The sequence below is a fragment of the Plectropomus leopardus genome, chromosome 23 (genome assembly GCF_008729295.1).
Source record: "Plectropomus leopardus isolate mb chromosome 23, YSFRI_Pleo_2.0, whole genome shotgun sequence".
Classification (NCBI taxonomy): domain Eukaryota; kingdom Metazoa; phylum Chordata; class Actinopteri; order Perciformes; family Serranidae; genus Plectropomus; species Plectropomus leopardus.
The window spans coordinates 20,652,416-20,669,072 of record NC_056485.1 but is presented as its reverse complement, the minus strand read 5'-3'; the positions used below and the strand labels follow the sequence as shown (position 1 = coordinate 20,669,072).

Below are 16,657 nucleotides of genomic sequence, written 5' to 3'. Positions count from 1 at the left end.
GTCCTCGCGGGAAGACAGAAATATTTCATTTTAAACAAACTGATAAAATCAGAGATTATTGATGCTAACAGAGCTATGTGTTTGCATGCTAATCTGTTAGCAGCTAGCTCGTCCAGCAGTCAGCCTCTGTGGAGGAAGTATTCAGCTCCTTTATTAAAATACCTCAACTACACTGTAAAAATACCTTTACATACTTTCTTTTATATCCCGAATCAGTGAGAAGACTGAGTGTAACTTAAGTACGTTAAAATATTATGTTCTGTCGTGAACGGTACTTTGCTGGCAGTGTAACTAAAGTAAAATATCAGATTTCATAACGGAGTTTGGTCAAATCATCTCTGACACTTTAATCTGTGAGCGGCTATTCAACTGTGAGGTACGTCTTTGATGTCCACGGAGAACAAACTTATAAAATAACGTTACTCTTATTTATATACATCATTCTATGTCATATTTTCTGTAAATGACTCGGACCAGATTAGAGGAGCGTACTGCAGTAAAAGCACTAAAACTACACTGTAAAAACACTCTTGCTTATATAATTTGTATCCCGAATGACTGAGAACATTGTATTATACCCGGTTAGATTTAAAGTTTCTATTCTTCTTTGAATTATACTTTTTTTGGCAGCACATCAGAAATCAAATGTGAGGTTTTCTAATGGAGTTCGGTGAACTGATGACACATTAGCGTGATTTTGCTCAGAGAGGACAGCCTGTCAGCGTTCATTCAGAGAAAATAAGCACACAAAACATTCATGTTACAGTTTTATATACTCTGTACTACACAATGTAGTTTCTGTGTGTGATTCAGGCTGAAATGGGAAAGCATTTCTGAAAAAAAATTGTTTTCTTAACAAAATAGCCAAATCTTTTCTTACAAAAAAAACTAACAAAAAAAAGTTTTCAAAATTCCTAAAAAAATTCAAAGAAAGAAAAAGTTTTTAAAAGAAAAGTCATTCAAAGAAAGGAAAAAGGATCACCGATTTTTTTTTCTTGAAAAGAAAAGAAACAAAAAAGCATCAAAAATTTGAACCAATGAGGAATATCGATAGTTTAGTCTTAAAGTCATGGAAAAGTCCTGGAAAGTTTTTGGATAAAATGTGTGTAAAACATGTAAATCTGAAGTTAAATTAAAGCTATTAGTAAATTACCACATTTAGTAAGTTACTCTTTTTTAAAAGTTTAAATGCGTCGCAGGAAATAAAATCTCAAACCGCCACTCACTCACGGATCCCACTGGTTGTGTTGCAGGTGATGGCGCCCACACGGATGAAGCTGCGAGTGCGTCGCCGTGACAATCCGGCGGCAGGAGCTGCAGCAGGAGGCGGGCAGTCGGAGGGGGAGCGCAGCAGGGAGAGCAGCGGGCGCAGCAACAGGAGGAAAACCACCGCTGCCGCCGCCGCCGCTGCCTCCTCGTCTCCTCCTCCCTCCTCCTCCTCCTCGGCCTCAGCGCGGGCGGTGATGGCGGCGGAGGAGGCGTCTCCGGACTCCAAGTGTCCGATCTGCCTGGACCGCTTCAACAACCTGGCGTACCTGGACCGCTGCCTGCACCGCTTCTGCTTCCCGTGCATCCAGGAGTGGTCGCACAATAAGGCCGAGTGTCCGCTCTGCAAGCAGCCCTTCGCCTCCATCCTGCACTCGGTCCGCGCCGAGGACGACTTCAAGGAGTACACGCTGCGCCCGCCGCCCCCCAACAGCAGCGTCGCAGCCACTGTGGCCATGGTGGCGGCCATGGCGTCTGCAGCGAGGAGCGACCACCAGATGAGGCTGATGCTGCGGAGGCACAGAGGGCCGGACGGCGAGGAGACAACCACAAGGAGGCGGCAAAGGGAGCGAGGCGGGCGGGGCCGCAGAGCGGGGGTGTGGGAGTGGTACCTGGATTCTCCTCCTGTGGCGCTCCCTCCTCTCCCTCATGCCGCCGCCGTCTCTCCGGTGGTGGCAGAAGACAGCGAGGAGGGCGAGGAACTGGAGGAGCAGAGGGTGAGAGGTGGGGCCGAGTTGGCGGAGCGTGGCGTGATCTTTGAGGGGCTGACAGGACTCGGGGGGGGCGTGGTGCCCGTGGGCCCCAATGACCGGGCGTCACGGCGGCTGATGACCCGGCTGGTTGCAAGGCAGCGGCTGCAGCGGGAGGGCGGGACGGTGCGTCGGCTGAGGGAGCGAGAGACTGTAGCGTTCCGCCGCGCTCTCTACCGGAGTGGCATCCGGGTCCGTGGCGTCGCCGGGATGAACAGTAATGAGCAGCAGCGCGACATCACCGCAGACAGCTTCCGCCGGAGCCCCACCCACCTGAACAGGCTCCGCCCCTGGCTGCGTCGGGAGCTCACCGTGCTGTATGGCGCCCACGGCTCACTGGTCGACATTGTCCAGCGTATTATCATGGCAAGGCTCGCCCGCCACGGCCTGGAGGACACGCCCACCATAGAAGAAGAGCTGCGACCTTTCCTGCTGGCGCGCACCGACCATTTCCTGCACGAGCTAGTCAGCTTCGCCCGCTCGCCGCTCAGCCTGGAGAGTTACGACCTGCAGGCGGTCTACGAGCCGCCGGCCGCCGCCATGGAGCTTGACGGGACAAGCTCCTCCACCGACAGCAGCTCCGTCATCGCCATCTCAGAGGGCGAGGGGGAGGAGGGGCTGCCGGAGGGGCACTCGGAGGAGCGGCTGGTGGGGAGGCAGGGCACCGCCCATGATGATGTCATCCAATCAGGGAGCTGCCTCAGCCTATCAGCATGGGACGATGAGACGCCGGGCCCCTCCTACTCCTCTGCCGAGCCGTCGTGCTCGCTCGCCGCACCGGCCTTCAGCCCTGCCCCACAGGAGACGGGCGGCGAGGAGGCGGCAGGGGAGAAGCGTGAGGAGGAGGAGGAGTGTCTGATCGTAGGCTACAAAAAGCCGATGGCGGAGCGCACGCCGGAGCTGGTGCAGCTGTCCTCCGACACCGAGGAGGAGGAGGAGGAGGAGGAGAAGAAGAAGGAGGAGAACATTGCTGAGAAACCGCCTCCGCTCCCCGCCACCACTCCCCCCCTCTCCTATCTACCCACAATCCCCCCTTCCACGTCCGCCGCCTTCAGCCGCGAGCAGGCCGAGGAGAAAGACAGCGAGCAGCGTTCATGTGCACGCTCCTGGTCGGTCAGCTCAGGGAGGAACTCGGTGTGCACGCTCAGCCCAGCGACGCCCGGGGAGGGTGAGCGGCGGCGCTGGAGAGACAGGAAGTCGTGTGGCGAGGCAGCGAGGGAGAAGAGGAGGAAAAAGAAGAGGAGGAGGAGAGGGCGGGAGAGGAGCGGAGAGCGTTTGAGGAGGAGCGGTACCCTCTGCAACCCAAATCGCTCCATCTACCCGGCGCTGATGCGTCAGCGTTCGCCTTCGCCGTTTCACTCCAGCGTGGACTCTGGCTCGCCGCTGCCGCCCAGCCCCCCCGACTCCAGCTGGGAGTACCCGTGCTCCCAGCTCTCCCCGCTCGCCTCCTCCGTCTCCTCGCACTCCTTCTCCTCCTCCCCGCAGCCATCGTCTCCCACAGCGCCGGCGCCATCGCTGTCTCCCCACCGCGGCGAGAAACCCGGCGGGAAGAGGAAGTACAAGAGCCGTCACCTGGACAGCAACGCCAAGGACCCGACCTGGAGGCCGAGCAGCAGCCGCCGCCACGGGAGGAGGAGCGAGCGGGCAGAGAAGGAGAGGAGGAGGAGGAGCAGGGACAGAGGGAGGAGACGAGAGCGGCAGAAGAGGGATGGCGAGAGGTGAGAGGACACACTTCCTGTTAGCATTCTGTCAAAATAAAATGTCTCTGTGTTGAGACGTGTCTCCTGTTCTTTTCCAGCAGCAGGAGGAGCAGAGACGAGAGGAGTCCCAGCGTGGAGATCATCTACGAGGGCACCATCACCGCCAATGACACGCAGTCCCCCGCACGCAAACGCCGCCGGAAACGCCACCGCAACACGCAACACAGCAGGTACGACCGCTCGCCACCACGAACCGAAACTTCAACGACACACACAGCATTCACACGGTCACGGACTGATGACGAGGACCGATGGTCATTTCAGACAATGTCTTATATCGAAACTTTGCCTTAAAGTCCTGCGCAGTTATTTGTAAAAATGCGTGAACTCTGATCGTACTGCGGAGTCGCTCTGGTAGAATTTTTTTGGTGGCGCCATCGAGACAGTTTTTCATAACCAAACACGAAACCCCGAAAATGTTAAATTCCTGTTGAGTCTTTGAGCTCCTTCAGCCCTCAGACATGAGATTAATGTCCTCAAATAATAAACGAGTTGTTTTTAAACAGTCGACGAGAGATCTGGTTAAATGTGTGTGACGTCACGAATGAACGTATTAACACGCCACCCTGTCTGTGTCCCGCAGCTCGCCAGTCATCATCACCCTGGACAGCGACAGCAGCCACGACAACGTCAACAAGCACGACATCAGCAGCAGCAGCAGTCCAATCAGCAGCCAGCAGACCGTCGACTTCTCCGACCTCCCTGCGCTCCCATTGGTGCACTCTGCTGGCGTGGGCGGAGCCTTGAACGCAGAAATCGGCGAGCTTCCCGTCAACATCCTGGACCGCGGGTCTGATGGGTCGGAGACGGAGACGGCGGGTCCCATCGCCATCGACAATAGCGACGTGGACGTGGAGGAGAGCGGCTCTCTGCCAGGGACGGACGACGATAAAGGACCAATGAGAACAGCCGAGAGGAAGCCAGCTGCCAATCAGAGAGGAGGAGGAGCTGTCGACGGCAGCGCTCAGCCAGTTGCCAAAAGAGATGCCGAGGTGTCCGACTGCCGTCTGCTCGCCACTATCACTAACGACCTGCAGGGAATCGCCGTGCCAAAATGTGACGCCGATGTGAATGCCGAGCCGAGTCGTTCATGGCGTTTTCAAAATCTAGCTTCGCCTGACGAGCAACAGTCTGACGATATTAGAGACAAAAATCGTGGCTTTAACTCGCGGACATGTCGCACCTCCTTCCCACTGCCACCTCCTCACGGGCAGCTGAAGGAGGTCGGAGCGGAGGTCAAGGATGTGCCTCCGCTCCTTAAACGGGCCAGTCCCGTGAGGTCATACAACAGAAACACGCCGCCACCGCTAAAACACAAAGACGCTGGGAGTCCACACCTGGCGCCCGGATCTCCCGTTGGCCTGCACTCGCCTCACGCTGCTGCTGGTGCTGGTGCTGATTCAGCTCACATTGACCTCCATACAAACTCCCCTAATGACTCTTGTTTGGATGCTGACCTGCTGAAAGATAATAGCCCCATCCCGCCCATTTCAACGCTAAAAAGACATTTTATGAGCGCCATGGCCTTGAGAGGAGAGCTGGCTCTGACCAGTAGCGTTTCAGCCAATGACAGACCATCTTCTTGCAAAATAGCACCCATTGACTCCCAGTCAACAGCTTCTTTTGAACTCAGAGAAGCAACACTCGGCATTCATTCCACGAGCCATAAACCTCCCATTGACTCTCATTCAGCTGCGCCTTCTAAACTTGGAGCACTGAGTGTCAGCATGCATTCCTCAAGTCGCAAATCTCCCATTGACTCCCATTTTTCTTTTGGGTCTGAAAATAGTTCTACGAGTGCTGATTGTGTTTCAAACATGGACATCAGTTCCTTTCTGTCTTCAAAGTTTAACTCTGGTCGTGACAGCACAAAGGAAACATCATCTTTTGCTCATAGATCTTCACCACCCATTAACTTGCGTCCTGTGAATTCTTTATCTCCCATTGATTTCCATTTGGCCAAGACTGGCTGGTTCAAAGAGAAGCCAGCTCACACTGACTCTACCTCCAGGAGAAAGACTCTGAGCCCAAATTCCAGTCGGGCAGCAACTGTTGATCTCCATCCTTCTACAAGTGTTTCTGCTGAAGGCGCAGGCGGTTACAATTTCTCAGGCGTCAACCGTAACGACACATCACCTCCTGTTTTTGTTTCTTCAACCGTTGACTCCCATTCCTCCAGTCAGAGAGAGAGCTTGCCACCCTGTAGAGTTAGCTCAGTGCCAACAGCTCCCAGTGACAGGTCATCACCCATTGATGTGCATCCTAGAAGCCCCAAAATTAGCCTTGACCATTCTTCAAGTGCAACTTCAGATGAACTGATGGACATCAATCGTAGGGAAAGATTGCCCATAAGTCACCCGCCACCCATTGAGTGGCATCATACAAATCCTGTGCTGCCTGCTGATGTGCATTCTCCTCTCTCTGTCAGCACCCTTATGGACAAAAACTTGAACCACACAGCCTCCGCTACCTTCCAGACTTCACACAAAAAGTGCAGTTCACAGTCTAAACCAACCGTTGACTCCCACGCAAAACTCCTCCGCCTCACTGACTCCCATTTAAAACCTTGCAACCACTTTGACCCCCGATGCGACCCACAGCTCCCCATTGACGCCTGCTCAAAACCCACTCTCCCCATTGACTCTCAGCCAGAATCTCAGCCACCGCCTATTGACTCTCATCCAAAAAAACCCTGGAGAGACTTTCAGCCCCCCACAGACAATCACACCACGTCTTCCCCTCGGTCTGTCCACCACCAGTGGAGCTCCGACTCCTCCGTTGACGCCCATTCAGACTCTCAGTCGCCCGTTGACGAGCGCTCGGCCGGCGGCGTCTGGAACACACACACGCATTCTGCCACGTAACACACAGACACACACACCGGACTCAAGAGATCAATGTTTTAAAGACTTCTTGTAGAAAATGAGATGAAAGAACCGCTGACTTTCTTTTTTACCTGTTTTTTTGTTTCTGAGATAATTTGTGCTGATTGAAGATTTGACCTCTTTCTGACACGAAGCCGTCTGACGTGCAAAGTCCGAATCTTTATTTTCACACGTGACTCGTTTGGTTTATGTGCGGCTGATAAATTTTGGAAACATTCGATAACATTTTTACATTTGTACATTTGTACATTTCTAATTGGCAGACAAGAATGGAGCAATAAACCAAATTAACCCTTTGAAACCTGAACAAATTACCTTTTTGTAGAACACATGGGAAAAAGAGCAACTAAAGGAGAAGGAACCCAAAATTTGGCTAAATAAATAAATAGAAAGTACAAAAAATACTAAAACAAATAGAAGAAAAGAAACTAAGAAATCGAATTAAAAACAAGAAAAAAAACAAGGAAAAGACCTGAAATAATATCAATAATTCCACAAAATGATTTTACATACATAATTATGATTATTTTAAATATAGTTATTTGGACAATGTTTTTTATTTTTTTACTTTTTTTAAGGCTACTAATTTCTTGAAATTTTCTTTTTTTTTTCTTTCTTTGCAAAGTTGCTGATTGCATTTTTTCTTGCATTGTCAAAAGAAAGCAAACTGATTCTCTCGGATTTCGAGGGTCTAAATACCAAATAGAACACATGAAAAGTGACGTGGCTCCAGGTTTCAAAGGGTTAAATTGATGAAATAAAGTTTCAAACTGTAACTTAATATGATCATAAATGGAGAAAATATGATTTAAAAAATGACACATTTTGGATATTGTGGGAGGTAAACACAAAGTGACATCACGCTGGAAATATCTCTCAGATGTTATTAATGTGCAGTGTGACGCTGCTGTGTGTGTGTGTGTGTGTGTGTGTGTGTGTGTGTGTGTGTGTGTGTGTGTAAAATGTAGGAAAACCTCATGAGTCAAAGAATAAAGGTTTGGTCAGAAAGTGAGTCGCTGTTTTGATGAATTTACATTCAGACTGATGAATAACTTGGTGCCACTTTATAATAAAAATGAAGTGAATTTTCGGTAGCAGGTGGACACTCTTACCTTCCACTTCTAGAAAAACCAGCAGAATATCTCGACCACAATCCGTTTTAGAGCTGAAACGATAAGTAATTTAATCAATCAGTCGATAGACAGAATATCAATAAAACCAGATTTCAATAATCACTTAATCACGTCATGTTTTAAACCAAAATGTTAGCGACCGTCTCATTATTGCTGCTTTCATATTCACATATTTTGTTGTGTTTTTTACTGCAGAGCCCAAAAGGTGATTTTTTTTTTTAGTTTTTTGTTGCGCACATAAGATAGTTACCTTGTGGGAACAAATTATCATGAAAAAAAGAAATATGTAAAAGTTTAAAAGAATGTTTTCTCATGGTTAAATTTGTCAAAACTATGCTAAAAATAAGCTTAGCATCATTATAGGTTTGACAGCGTAAAGCAAAAATAACAATATGAAGAGTACAAACACCACGCAGATCTCCACGGTGCACAGTGATAATTACACATTGTGGTAATATGCGTGTTATAATAAAACTGCACCTGTGATACTGAACTTGTCAGTTTAAGTTCATTTATAGACGTATGTGTTTTATGCACAATGCACAACAATATTCGTCTGCAGACATCAGCTTGATTTCATTATAGTTGTTGTTAATATTGGAGCTGCTGGCATTCATGTTTCACTGAGGAATGATTTTTATTCATATATTTTTATTTCCCTTTTTTGTCGTATTTCAATATTATTTTCTTTTATTGTCTACAGACCTTCATGAGCTGAGGCCTTCATAAAGTTTTGAATTGAATATTATAACGCTAAAAAATAATAATTACAATACAATTATAAAATATTTTGACCTGACAGAGTAACTTGTACGCACAAGATTTAATTAAAAAAATCACCTTTCGGGACTGCAGACGTTCTGTAATTTTGACTATTTACTGGCATTTTTAACCAAATATGTGTTTGAGAAAAGGATCAGTGCAACATTATCAATAAATCAACAAATCTTAACTTTAATGTGTGATCAGAAAGTGTGAAACCCACAAACATTCATGAAAAGATGAGCAACATCTAAAACTGCATTCAAATAAAAGGAATAAACCGGCTGATAACAGTTACTCACAGTTTATAACTGAACTATTCAAAATTAATATTAACTCAGTTAATAAGGAGCCAGGAAATAAAACAAAAAACATATTTATTTTTTAGCTTACCTGCCTTTACCATGTGATTTTAAATAAAACTAAAATAAACAAAATAAAATACATAAATAAATAATAACAATGCAGCATATCTGATGTGTTAAACCCCATCACATCTGAAGCTTTGTTCCTGTGTTTTTTCAGTTTTTGAGAAAAAGTTAAACTTATAAAGCGTTGCTATTTTGTTTTGAGACTTCGGCAAAAGTGCAGTGTGTGTTTCTCACCAGCAGGTGGCTCCTCGGCTCGGCTTTTACTCCTCATCACCTCCTCTTCCTCTCCTCCTCCTCCTCCTCCTCCTCGTCGTCCTTCACTTTCTTCTCCTCCTGCTGCCTCCTGTCCTCAGAAGAAAAACTAAGCGGGATAACGAGCCTCCAGGGAGGCGCAGAGACACACTTCCACACTAATTAAGACTATCAGGGTTCGATTAAATGGCTGTTAAACACACTCACTCACACACACACACACACACACACACACACACACACTCTGCGGTGGATCACTGTCAAACATGGACTCTGGTCAAAGACAGGAGAGGACCAGAGCAGATACACAGAAAAGTCCAAAATTAAATTTTACGGTCGCAAACCTGAGAAATCTGACTCGTTAACTTTTATAACACAGGAAGACGGCAACAAGCAACGAAAGAAGAAAAGACCCAAAAATTAGCAAGAAATTAGTTAAAAGAACAAAAAAATTACCTGAAAATTAATAAATAAATAAAAATAATAACTGCTTAAATTTCTGTGAAATAATTATCAATTTGTAATTGACAATTATAGAATTAAAGACAATTATAAATAGCTTTGCCTATAAATATTTTCCCTAGCATTTAAAAAAATATTTTTCTAAATGTACTTATTTCTTGCAATTTTTGAAACACTTCTCACTAAGTTGTTTACCGTCTTTATTCCCATGTTTCTGAAAAACAAAACATGGGAAGAGGCAGTGCTCAACAACATACACACATTTACATACATATATACACACACATACACATATATACATACATGCAAACACACACACACACACCTTTATATAAATATAGATAAACTTTAAATGATTTTTCCAAACTCGACAACTTTTCCAGGTTTTCAAATTTTAAAAATTCAACATGGGTTTTATTTCCCCCAAAATTCTTACAAATATTAATATTATTGGCACCAAATTACGTTTTAGAGGGAAATAAATATGCACCCATAAAGTGAGGCATCACTGTTTGTGAGCTGATGATTGAAAACTGATTTATTGATCAGATTTATGGCACATTTTGACAAACATCAACCATCAACGTCTCCGCTGTTTGTGTCAAAAAATTAAACTCTGAGTCAGACCCCCCCCCCCTCCTCTCAGGCCACGCCCACATTCTAGAACACTGGTGTGGGCCTTTGTTAGCACTGTTGCCAGGCAACACGGCGCTCCGTCGTCAGGGACAACCAGTCTTTCTCTCTTTCTCTCTGATAGCAACACCATTACTGAGATGACAAGCCCACACACACACACACACACACACACACACACACACACACAGTAACACACACACACACACACACACACAGTAACACACACACACACACAGTAACACACACACACACACACAGACACACAGTAACACACACACACACACACACACACACACACACAGTAACACACACACACACACAGACACACACACACACAGTAACACACACACACACACAGACACACACACACACACACACACACACACACACACAGTAACACACACACACACACAGACACACACACACAGACACACACACACACACACACACACACACACACACAGTAACACACACACACACACAGACACACACACACACAGTAACACACACACACACACAGACACACACACACACACACACACACACACACACACACACACACAGTAACACACACACACACACACACACACACACACACACACAGTAACACACACACACACACACACACACACAGAGCTTCCATCTTGCAGCGGCACATTTTCACACAAACACAAAAACATATTGTTCATTTTCACGCCTGCTCACTCTCCGTCTCACTCACACACACACACACACACACACACACACTCACAGATTTGCATGATGCAATCACCTGACATCCGTATTCCCGGCTGAGCGTCGATCTCTCTCTCGCGCTCGCTGCTAATCTTTGAAATGCTTTATTACAATTCAGCACATGAGGAGGTCACAGAGACAGAGTACAGGAGGAGGACGAGGACGGACACACGCGCAAAACAAACGTCCCCTTCCTCCCTCCCAGCCCGCCCTCAGAGGACGGAGACGTTTGGTTTCAGTTCCCACGGAGAGACGGGGGAACGTTTTCCTCAGGATACCCCAAAATAAATCAAATGAAACTAAAATATTTCCAACACGTCTGCGAGTGCGACACAGTGATGGCGTCAACGGGTCAGAGCGGTCTTTAGGATTCAGTCTGTGGGGACCATGAACGTCTCACGCTAATTTCAGGACAAAGAATTTCGAAGCTGCGGAGAGATTTTGTGAAAACTTGGACCTGCTGGTTCTGGACGCAAAAACCCGGATGAGCTCGGTTCCTAAAATTCATCACGAACGTGTGAACCAAATTTAACGGAAGTCAGCTTCTGTCAAAATAAATCAGCAACGTCCTGCTGTCCAGATTCCGGTTTCTTCACAGTAAGAACGATTTACGACGAAATCTTTGGAAAAAAACATCTGACTCCCCCTCAGCGGGAGGAATGTACGTTTACTTTACATAAGGAGCGTTTTTAGAGGACATCTTTCCAAACTGAACATCACGTCCTCATCAAGCTGAAGGAAATCTGGAAACGGTTTAGAAAAATACTTTTAATAGCAACTATCTGATCAGCTGTAAATGTGACATTGCCTGACCACAGAGACGGCATCTCTACGACTTATTTTTACAGCTAAATGTCTCAAATCTGAATCGCCAGAATACACTTTGGCATCGTACGTTTCTGCGAACCACTGACAGCTAACATTTGTGGGCTACTACGTCGTGGACAGGCGGGAACTGGTTTTAGTGTCACAGCTTTTGCTGCAACAAAAGGCAAACGTGCACTTTTGGTGGCACAATCAATGCTGGAAAAACCATGTTTATTCACAAAAAAATACCTATTTTGGTGGCATAAACGCTGCTGTAAATACTGCCAGTGTCTTGCTAAAAATGCCACAATTGCCGCTAAAAATACTACACGCCTCACCAAAAATACTCTTTTTGGTGCTATTAACACAACTGGAAATACTGCGTATGAACTGTACAAATGTAACGTATCTGTGGTTTCCTGAAAACTATAACGGGAACATTTTCTTCTAGGGACCGGGCTGCTAAAGAACGCTGAGCGTTCATGGCGGCCATCGTTTTATGAGGGACGATTTTTGCGTTTTACAGACTTCAGATTTTGGACTGAATGTCTTTGTATGCATTTATAAAGGTTTCACATGTTGGGGTGTTAGACCCACAGACGTGTTGGAAATGGCGAGTTTTTAGTGTGAAATGTACTGATCTGATCTGGTTTAGTTCAGTCCGGTTCCTTTTAGTCCCGGGGTTCAGCTCGAAGCTTCCCTTTAGATCCAAAGGTTCCCTGCGAGTTCCCACACTGCGTTTGAGCTGCAGGCGGATTCTCCTGTTTCCTGTTGGTCACCACGTGGTACACTGAAACACAGAAACTGGTTCTGAACTCTCTGCGAGGTCCCAGTCAGGGTCTGACCGATTATAATAATAAATGTTTGGGATGGAGGCGCCAATTTAGAGCCAATATTCAAAGTGAAACTCCACCCAAAATATGTATTTTTTCATCAAACATTGTTCTTTGTGAAGACAGAAATTACAAACCCTCCACTGCCAACGTTTACGCAAATACAAAAATACAGCAAAGTGAGTTTTTCCAGTCTGCTTTAGTTCATAAAAAACCACCTGGAAGTACGACTGCACCCTGAGAACTTTCCATAGAACTCCAGACATGAAACAAAAAGACGTTAAACTGCTCCGTCAGCGGAGCAAACTAACAAATAAAAACCTAAAAACCAGATCCCATGAGACGGGGGTCAGCTCTGGACCATCTAGAGAGTTGAGAAGCAGATCAAGTCGTACCAGCATGAACACAGCCCAGAAAAAATCAATCAAGGTGCCTTTTTCAGTTCTTGAGGAGGAGGTAGACAGAAGAGACAGATAACAGTGATGTGGTAATTGTAGTCCTACTGTGGTGAAGTTGTAGTCCTTAATAACAGTCCTGGATCACTTCCTGCTGAGGTCAGTTTGCACTCCCTCTGCCGTAAAGTTTTTTTCCTTTGAGGTTAACGCGTCGTCCGGTTTTGGTCAAACTGTAAGAGTTCCTGTGGTGAAAGCAGTGGTCCACTTGAGGCCTGAATCTTCCTGGTTTGGCTACGATGGGGTTTGTGGTTCGCTGGGAGGAGGAAGAAGAGGAAGGAGGAGACAGTTTGATCACAGATGATGAAGGTTGGCAGAAAGGAAACATTTTAAATACTGCATTTATCCGTCAACTCAACACAGTTGTATGATTACAGAGCTGGTTGTGAGAGGGTTAACAGTACTGCGCACTGGTAATATAATCATTTATCGATTAAATTCAGATTTAAACCCCTCAAACGAAGTGATTTTGCCAGCGAGAGAATTCCAGCTGTGTTTGTTTGTTTTGTCAGATAAATGTGAGCTTATCCAAAAGATCTGATTCCTCGTCATAATTCTGATTAGGTGACGTAAGCGCCATTTACAACTCAGAAACAGGTAACTGGTGGAGTTTTCAACTTATTCCTGCCGTGATCCCAATCTGAGTTCTTTAATACTGAGAAAATGAGTCCTATCAGAGACCTACATTTACCTAAATCTTCATTCATTAGAAGGGCACTTGGGGAGCACAGACCTCTGCCAAGGCAAAATGCCCTCTCTCTCCTTGTTCATTAAAAACGGAAAATAATTTGTACATCTTCCCCGACATTTGGATCTGCTCCAAAATGTCCCCTGCTGAAAAACAGACAACCGAACCAAACCTAAAACATAAATATGTATCCGACACACAACAGAAATAACAACTGTAGCTACTAAGTTTAACACAAGAGCTACCTGATCCAAACAACAGCAGCATCAAGTTACATCGAGGAACCAAGTCCTCTCCGATATTTACCTAAACCTCAATTAACTAGCAGGGCCCTTGGAAAGAGCTACCTCTCCATATTAACAAAAGCAGAAAATAATCAGTTTTTTGTCCCTGTAATTTGGATCTGCTTCAAAGTGTATCTTCCTTGACCCATGCTGCACCTTTCCGCCAAGTTCCATGAAAATTGGGCGAGTAGTTTTTCCGTTACACGACTTATAAAACAACAAAACCTAACCAAAGACGTATCCTCCTTGGCAGAGTGAATATGAACCTGAGACCTAACGGAAATAACAACCGTAGCTACTAATTCAACATACAAGCTACTTGATCCACACAACGGTACAGTTCAGTGAGGAAAGGAGCACATTTTAATCGGCCCAATGCCCTTTCTTTTAATGTTTACAAAAATGAAAAAAAAATTCCACCCTGTGATTCTGATCTACTCCAAAATTTAACGGGTTCTTCTTCGGCCTATGCTACACTCCTCAACAATGTTTCGTGGAAATTGGTCAAGTAGTTTTCTGAATTTTGCTAAGAAACTGGAACCAAAAACATAACCTCCTACAAACATGCATCTGACACATAACCGAAAACAGCTTCAGTGAAGAGTTCAGTAAAGATTTTAACTGGCTTTAACCTTCAGTCCATACAGACCCATTACAGTACGCCCGGATCAGCCCCTGATACTGACCCTCAGGATCAGCTCACACTTGTGCGTGTTCAGAGTTTTATAAACATATTAAGATGCTTTATTTTTGTTTGGTTTTCAGCGCTAAGTCGGATTAAACTGAGCTTTTAAAAAAAGGAGCTTCCCAATCAGAATTTCAACTTAGAACGTGAATGTTTTTCACAAGTCAGAAACAGGAAACGAGCAGGACACTGTGTTTCTGTGACCTTGATCCTGATCCGAGATCTTTAATGATGAGTAGCTATTGATACCGAGTGCGACCCAATACTTAAATTTACCTAAATCTTAATAAACTAGAGGGCACGGGGGAGCGTAGACCACTGCCAAATGCTCTTTCCTTGCAATGTGTACGAAAGTAGAAAATAGTTTTGAAAAGCCGGCAGGTAGATTTACCATGACGGTGCTGAAAAACGAAACAAACCAAAGGGCACTTGGAGAGCGGAGACCTCCGCCAAATACCCTACCTCGCACGTTGAGGAAACATGAATGAAAAACTGAACGTTGTGCTGCGAAGCTTTGACGCCGTTTGCCATCTTGTTGAGGCTTTGGCCTGTTTTAAAGAACATTTGTAAGAGACTTGTATGCAGAACCAAACAACCGGACTCCATGGATCCATCAGGGCTACATAAGCTACATCAGACTGAGGTAAACTTCAGGCTATTTTTTACAGTTTAGCGAGGCGGCTAATGAATTTGGCTTATTCTCAATCCCACCTGCCAAAATTTGATGCGTTCTGTGATGCTGACATGAACAAAAACAGCATTTCTCACTGAGCAGCTGACCTGTGTGCATCAATAAGTGCCGAGAGTTAAATTTACCTGCAAACAAGTTCAGGAAAACGTGCAATTATGACATCATCACCCCAAATTCTGACTGGCCAAGTCCAGTTGGCTGTGACCAAACTGCCCCCTCTACCTCTGTCCTCCCAGCTGGTTCCCTGTTCCAGTTGAGGTGGGATTTGTAGTCTTACACAGTCATCCACACAGTATGAGATTGTAATCCTGTTGCAAAGGTTCAACTCCAGAAGTTGTAGTCCGTTTTTTCCGAGTCCATCCAAGCTGGATTTGTAGTCCACGTGTGATGGCAACTTCCTGTTTGGGATTCGAGCTGCGGTCTGTCGATGAAGGGAAGGCTAGAAGAACCAACGAAATGCCTCACCGGTCGGGACGGAGGGCGGCCGCTAAAGAAAGAGACGAGAAAAAAAGTGAGAAATGTGAGTGTCTCTGTGTTTGACGTGTTTTTCAACATTTAAACTTCGACATGTGAAAGTCGTCTGCATGCATTTTGTGTGCGGAGCGATACAAGTGTGTGTGATATTAAAGCGGGCCCCAGCGGATAGTTTAACCTGTAATATTACATCATTTATGACTGATTACATTTGTTATCATTAATCTGAATTTAGTAGAATTACTAAAGTAAAGCATGAGTACCTGTAAATGAAGTAAATGTACTTTTGTGAAACTTTACACAGGAGTTAAACATGTTATTTTTGGTGAAATGTTCCTTTAAACTTTTAAAATTTCACTTTAAAGAGTCGGCGGTCGGTCCGAGTCGAGGCGGTGTCCGTAAAATATAACTTATATAAAAAAATAACACTCAGGAGGCTTCGCTGCTCATTTCACAAACTTTCTGATCGGCTGTCAGGTCGACTTCAAAGAGGACGAAGGAGGGATGAGGCAAGAGAGTGAAACCACCTGCTAACACACACACACACACACACACACACACACACACACACACACACACACACACNGGCTGCCAGGTCGACTCCAAAGAGGACGAAGGAGGGATGAGGCAAGAGAGTGAAACCACCTGCTAACACACACACACACACACACACACACACACACACACACACACACACACACACAGTGTGATGCACATACATTCACACACACG

General features: G+C 45.7%; 1 protein-coding gene across 2 annotated transcripts; it reads left to right on the top strand.

Moving 5' to 3' along the window:
• Positions 1 to 47: 47 nt before the first annotated feature.
• LOC121962074 (serine/arginine repetitive matrix protein 2-like) lies at positions 48 to 7,092 on the top strand. 2 transcript variants are annotated; one of them, XM_042512269.1, is made up of 4 exons: positions 48 to 376; positions 1,254 to 3,733; positions 3,817 to 3,945; positions 4,359 to 7,092. In XM_042512269.1, the coding sequence occupies exons 2-4, from the start codon at positions 1,257 to 1,259 to the stop codon at positions 6,637 to 6,639; spliced, it is 4,887 nt and encodes a 1,628-aa protein (XP_042368203.1). In that variant the 5' UTR covers positions 48 to 376; positions 1,254 to 1,256; the 3' UTR covers positions 6,640 to 7,092. The 2 variants fall into 2 exon arrangements, with proteins under 2 accessions (XP_042368203.1, XP_042368202.1); XM_042512268.1 differs by having other exon boundaries at positions 3,814 to 3,945.
• Positions 7,093 to 16,657: the final 9,565 nt, after the last annotated feature.

What these genes read in the sequence shown, in the direction of transcription:
- LOC121962074 (XM_042512268.1), top strand. Translation starts at nt 1,257, where the DNA reads ATGGCGCCCACACGGATGAAGCTGCGAGTGCGTCGCCGTGACAATCCG. An exon ending in CAGAAGAGGGATGGCGAGAG is followed by an intron (nt 3,734 to 3,813) that starts GTGAGAGGACAC and finishes GTTCTTTTCCAG; the next exon opens with CAGCAGGAGGAGCAGAGACG. An exon ending in CGCAACACGCAACACAGCAG is followed by an intron (nt 3,946 to 4,358) that starts GTACGACCGCTC and finishes TGTGTCCCGCAG; the next exon opens with CTCGCCAGTCATCATCACCC.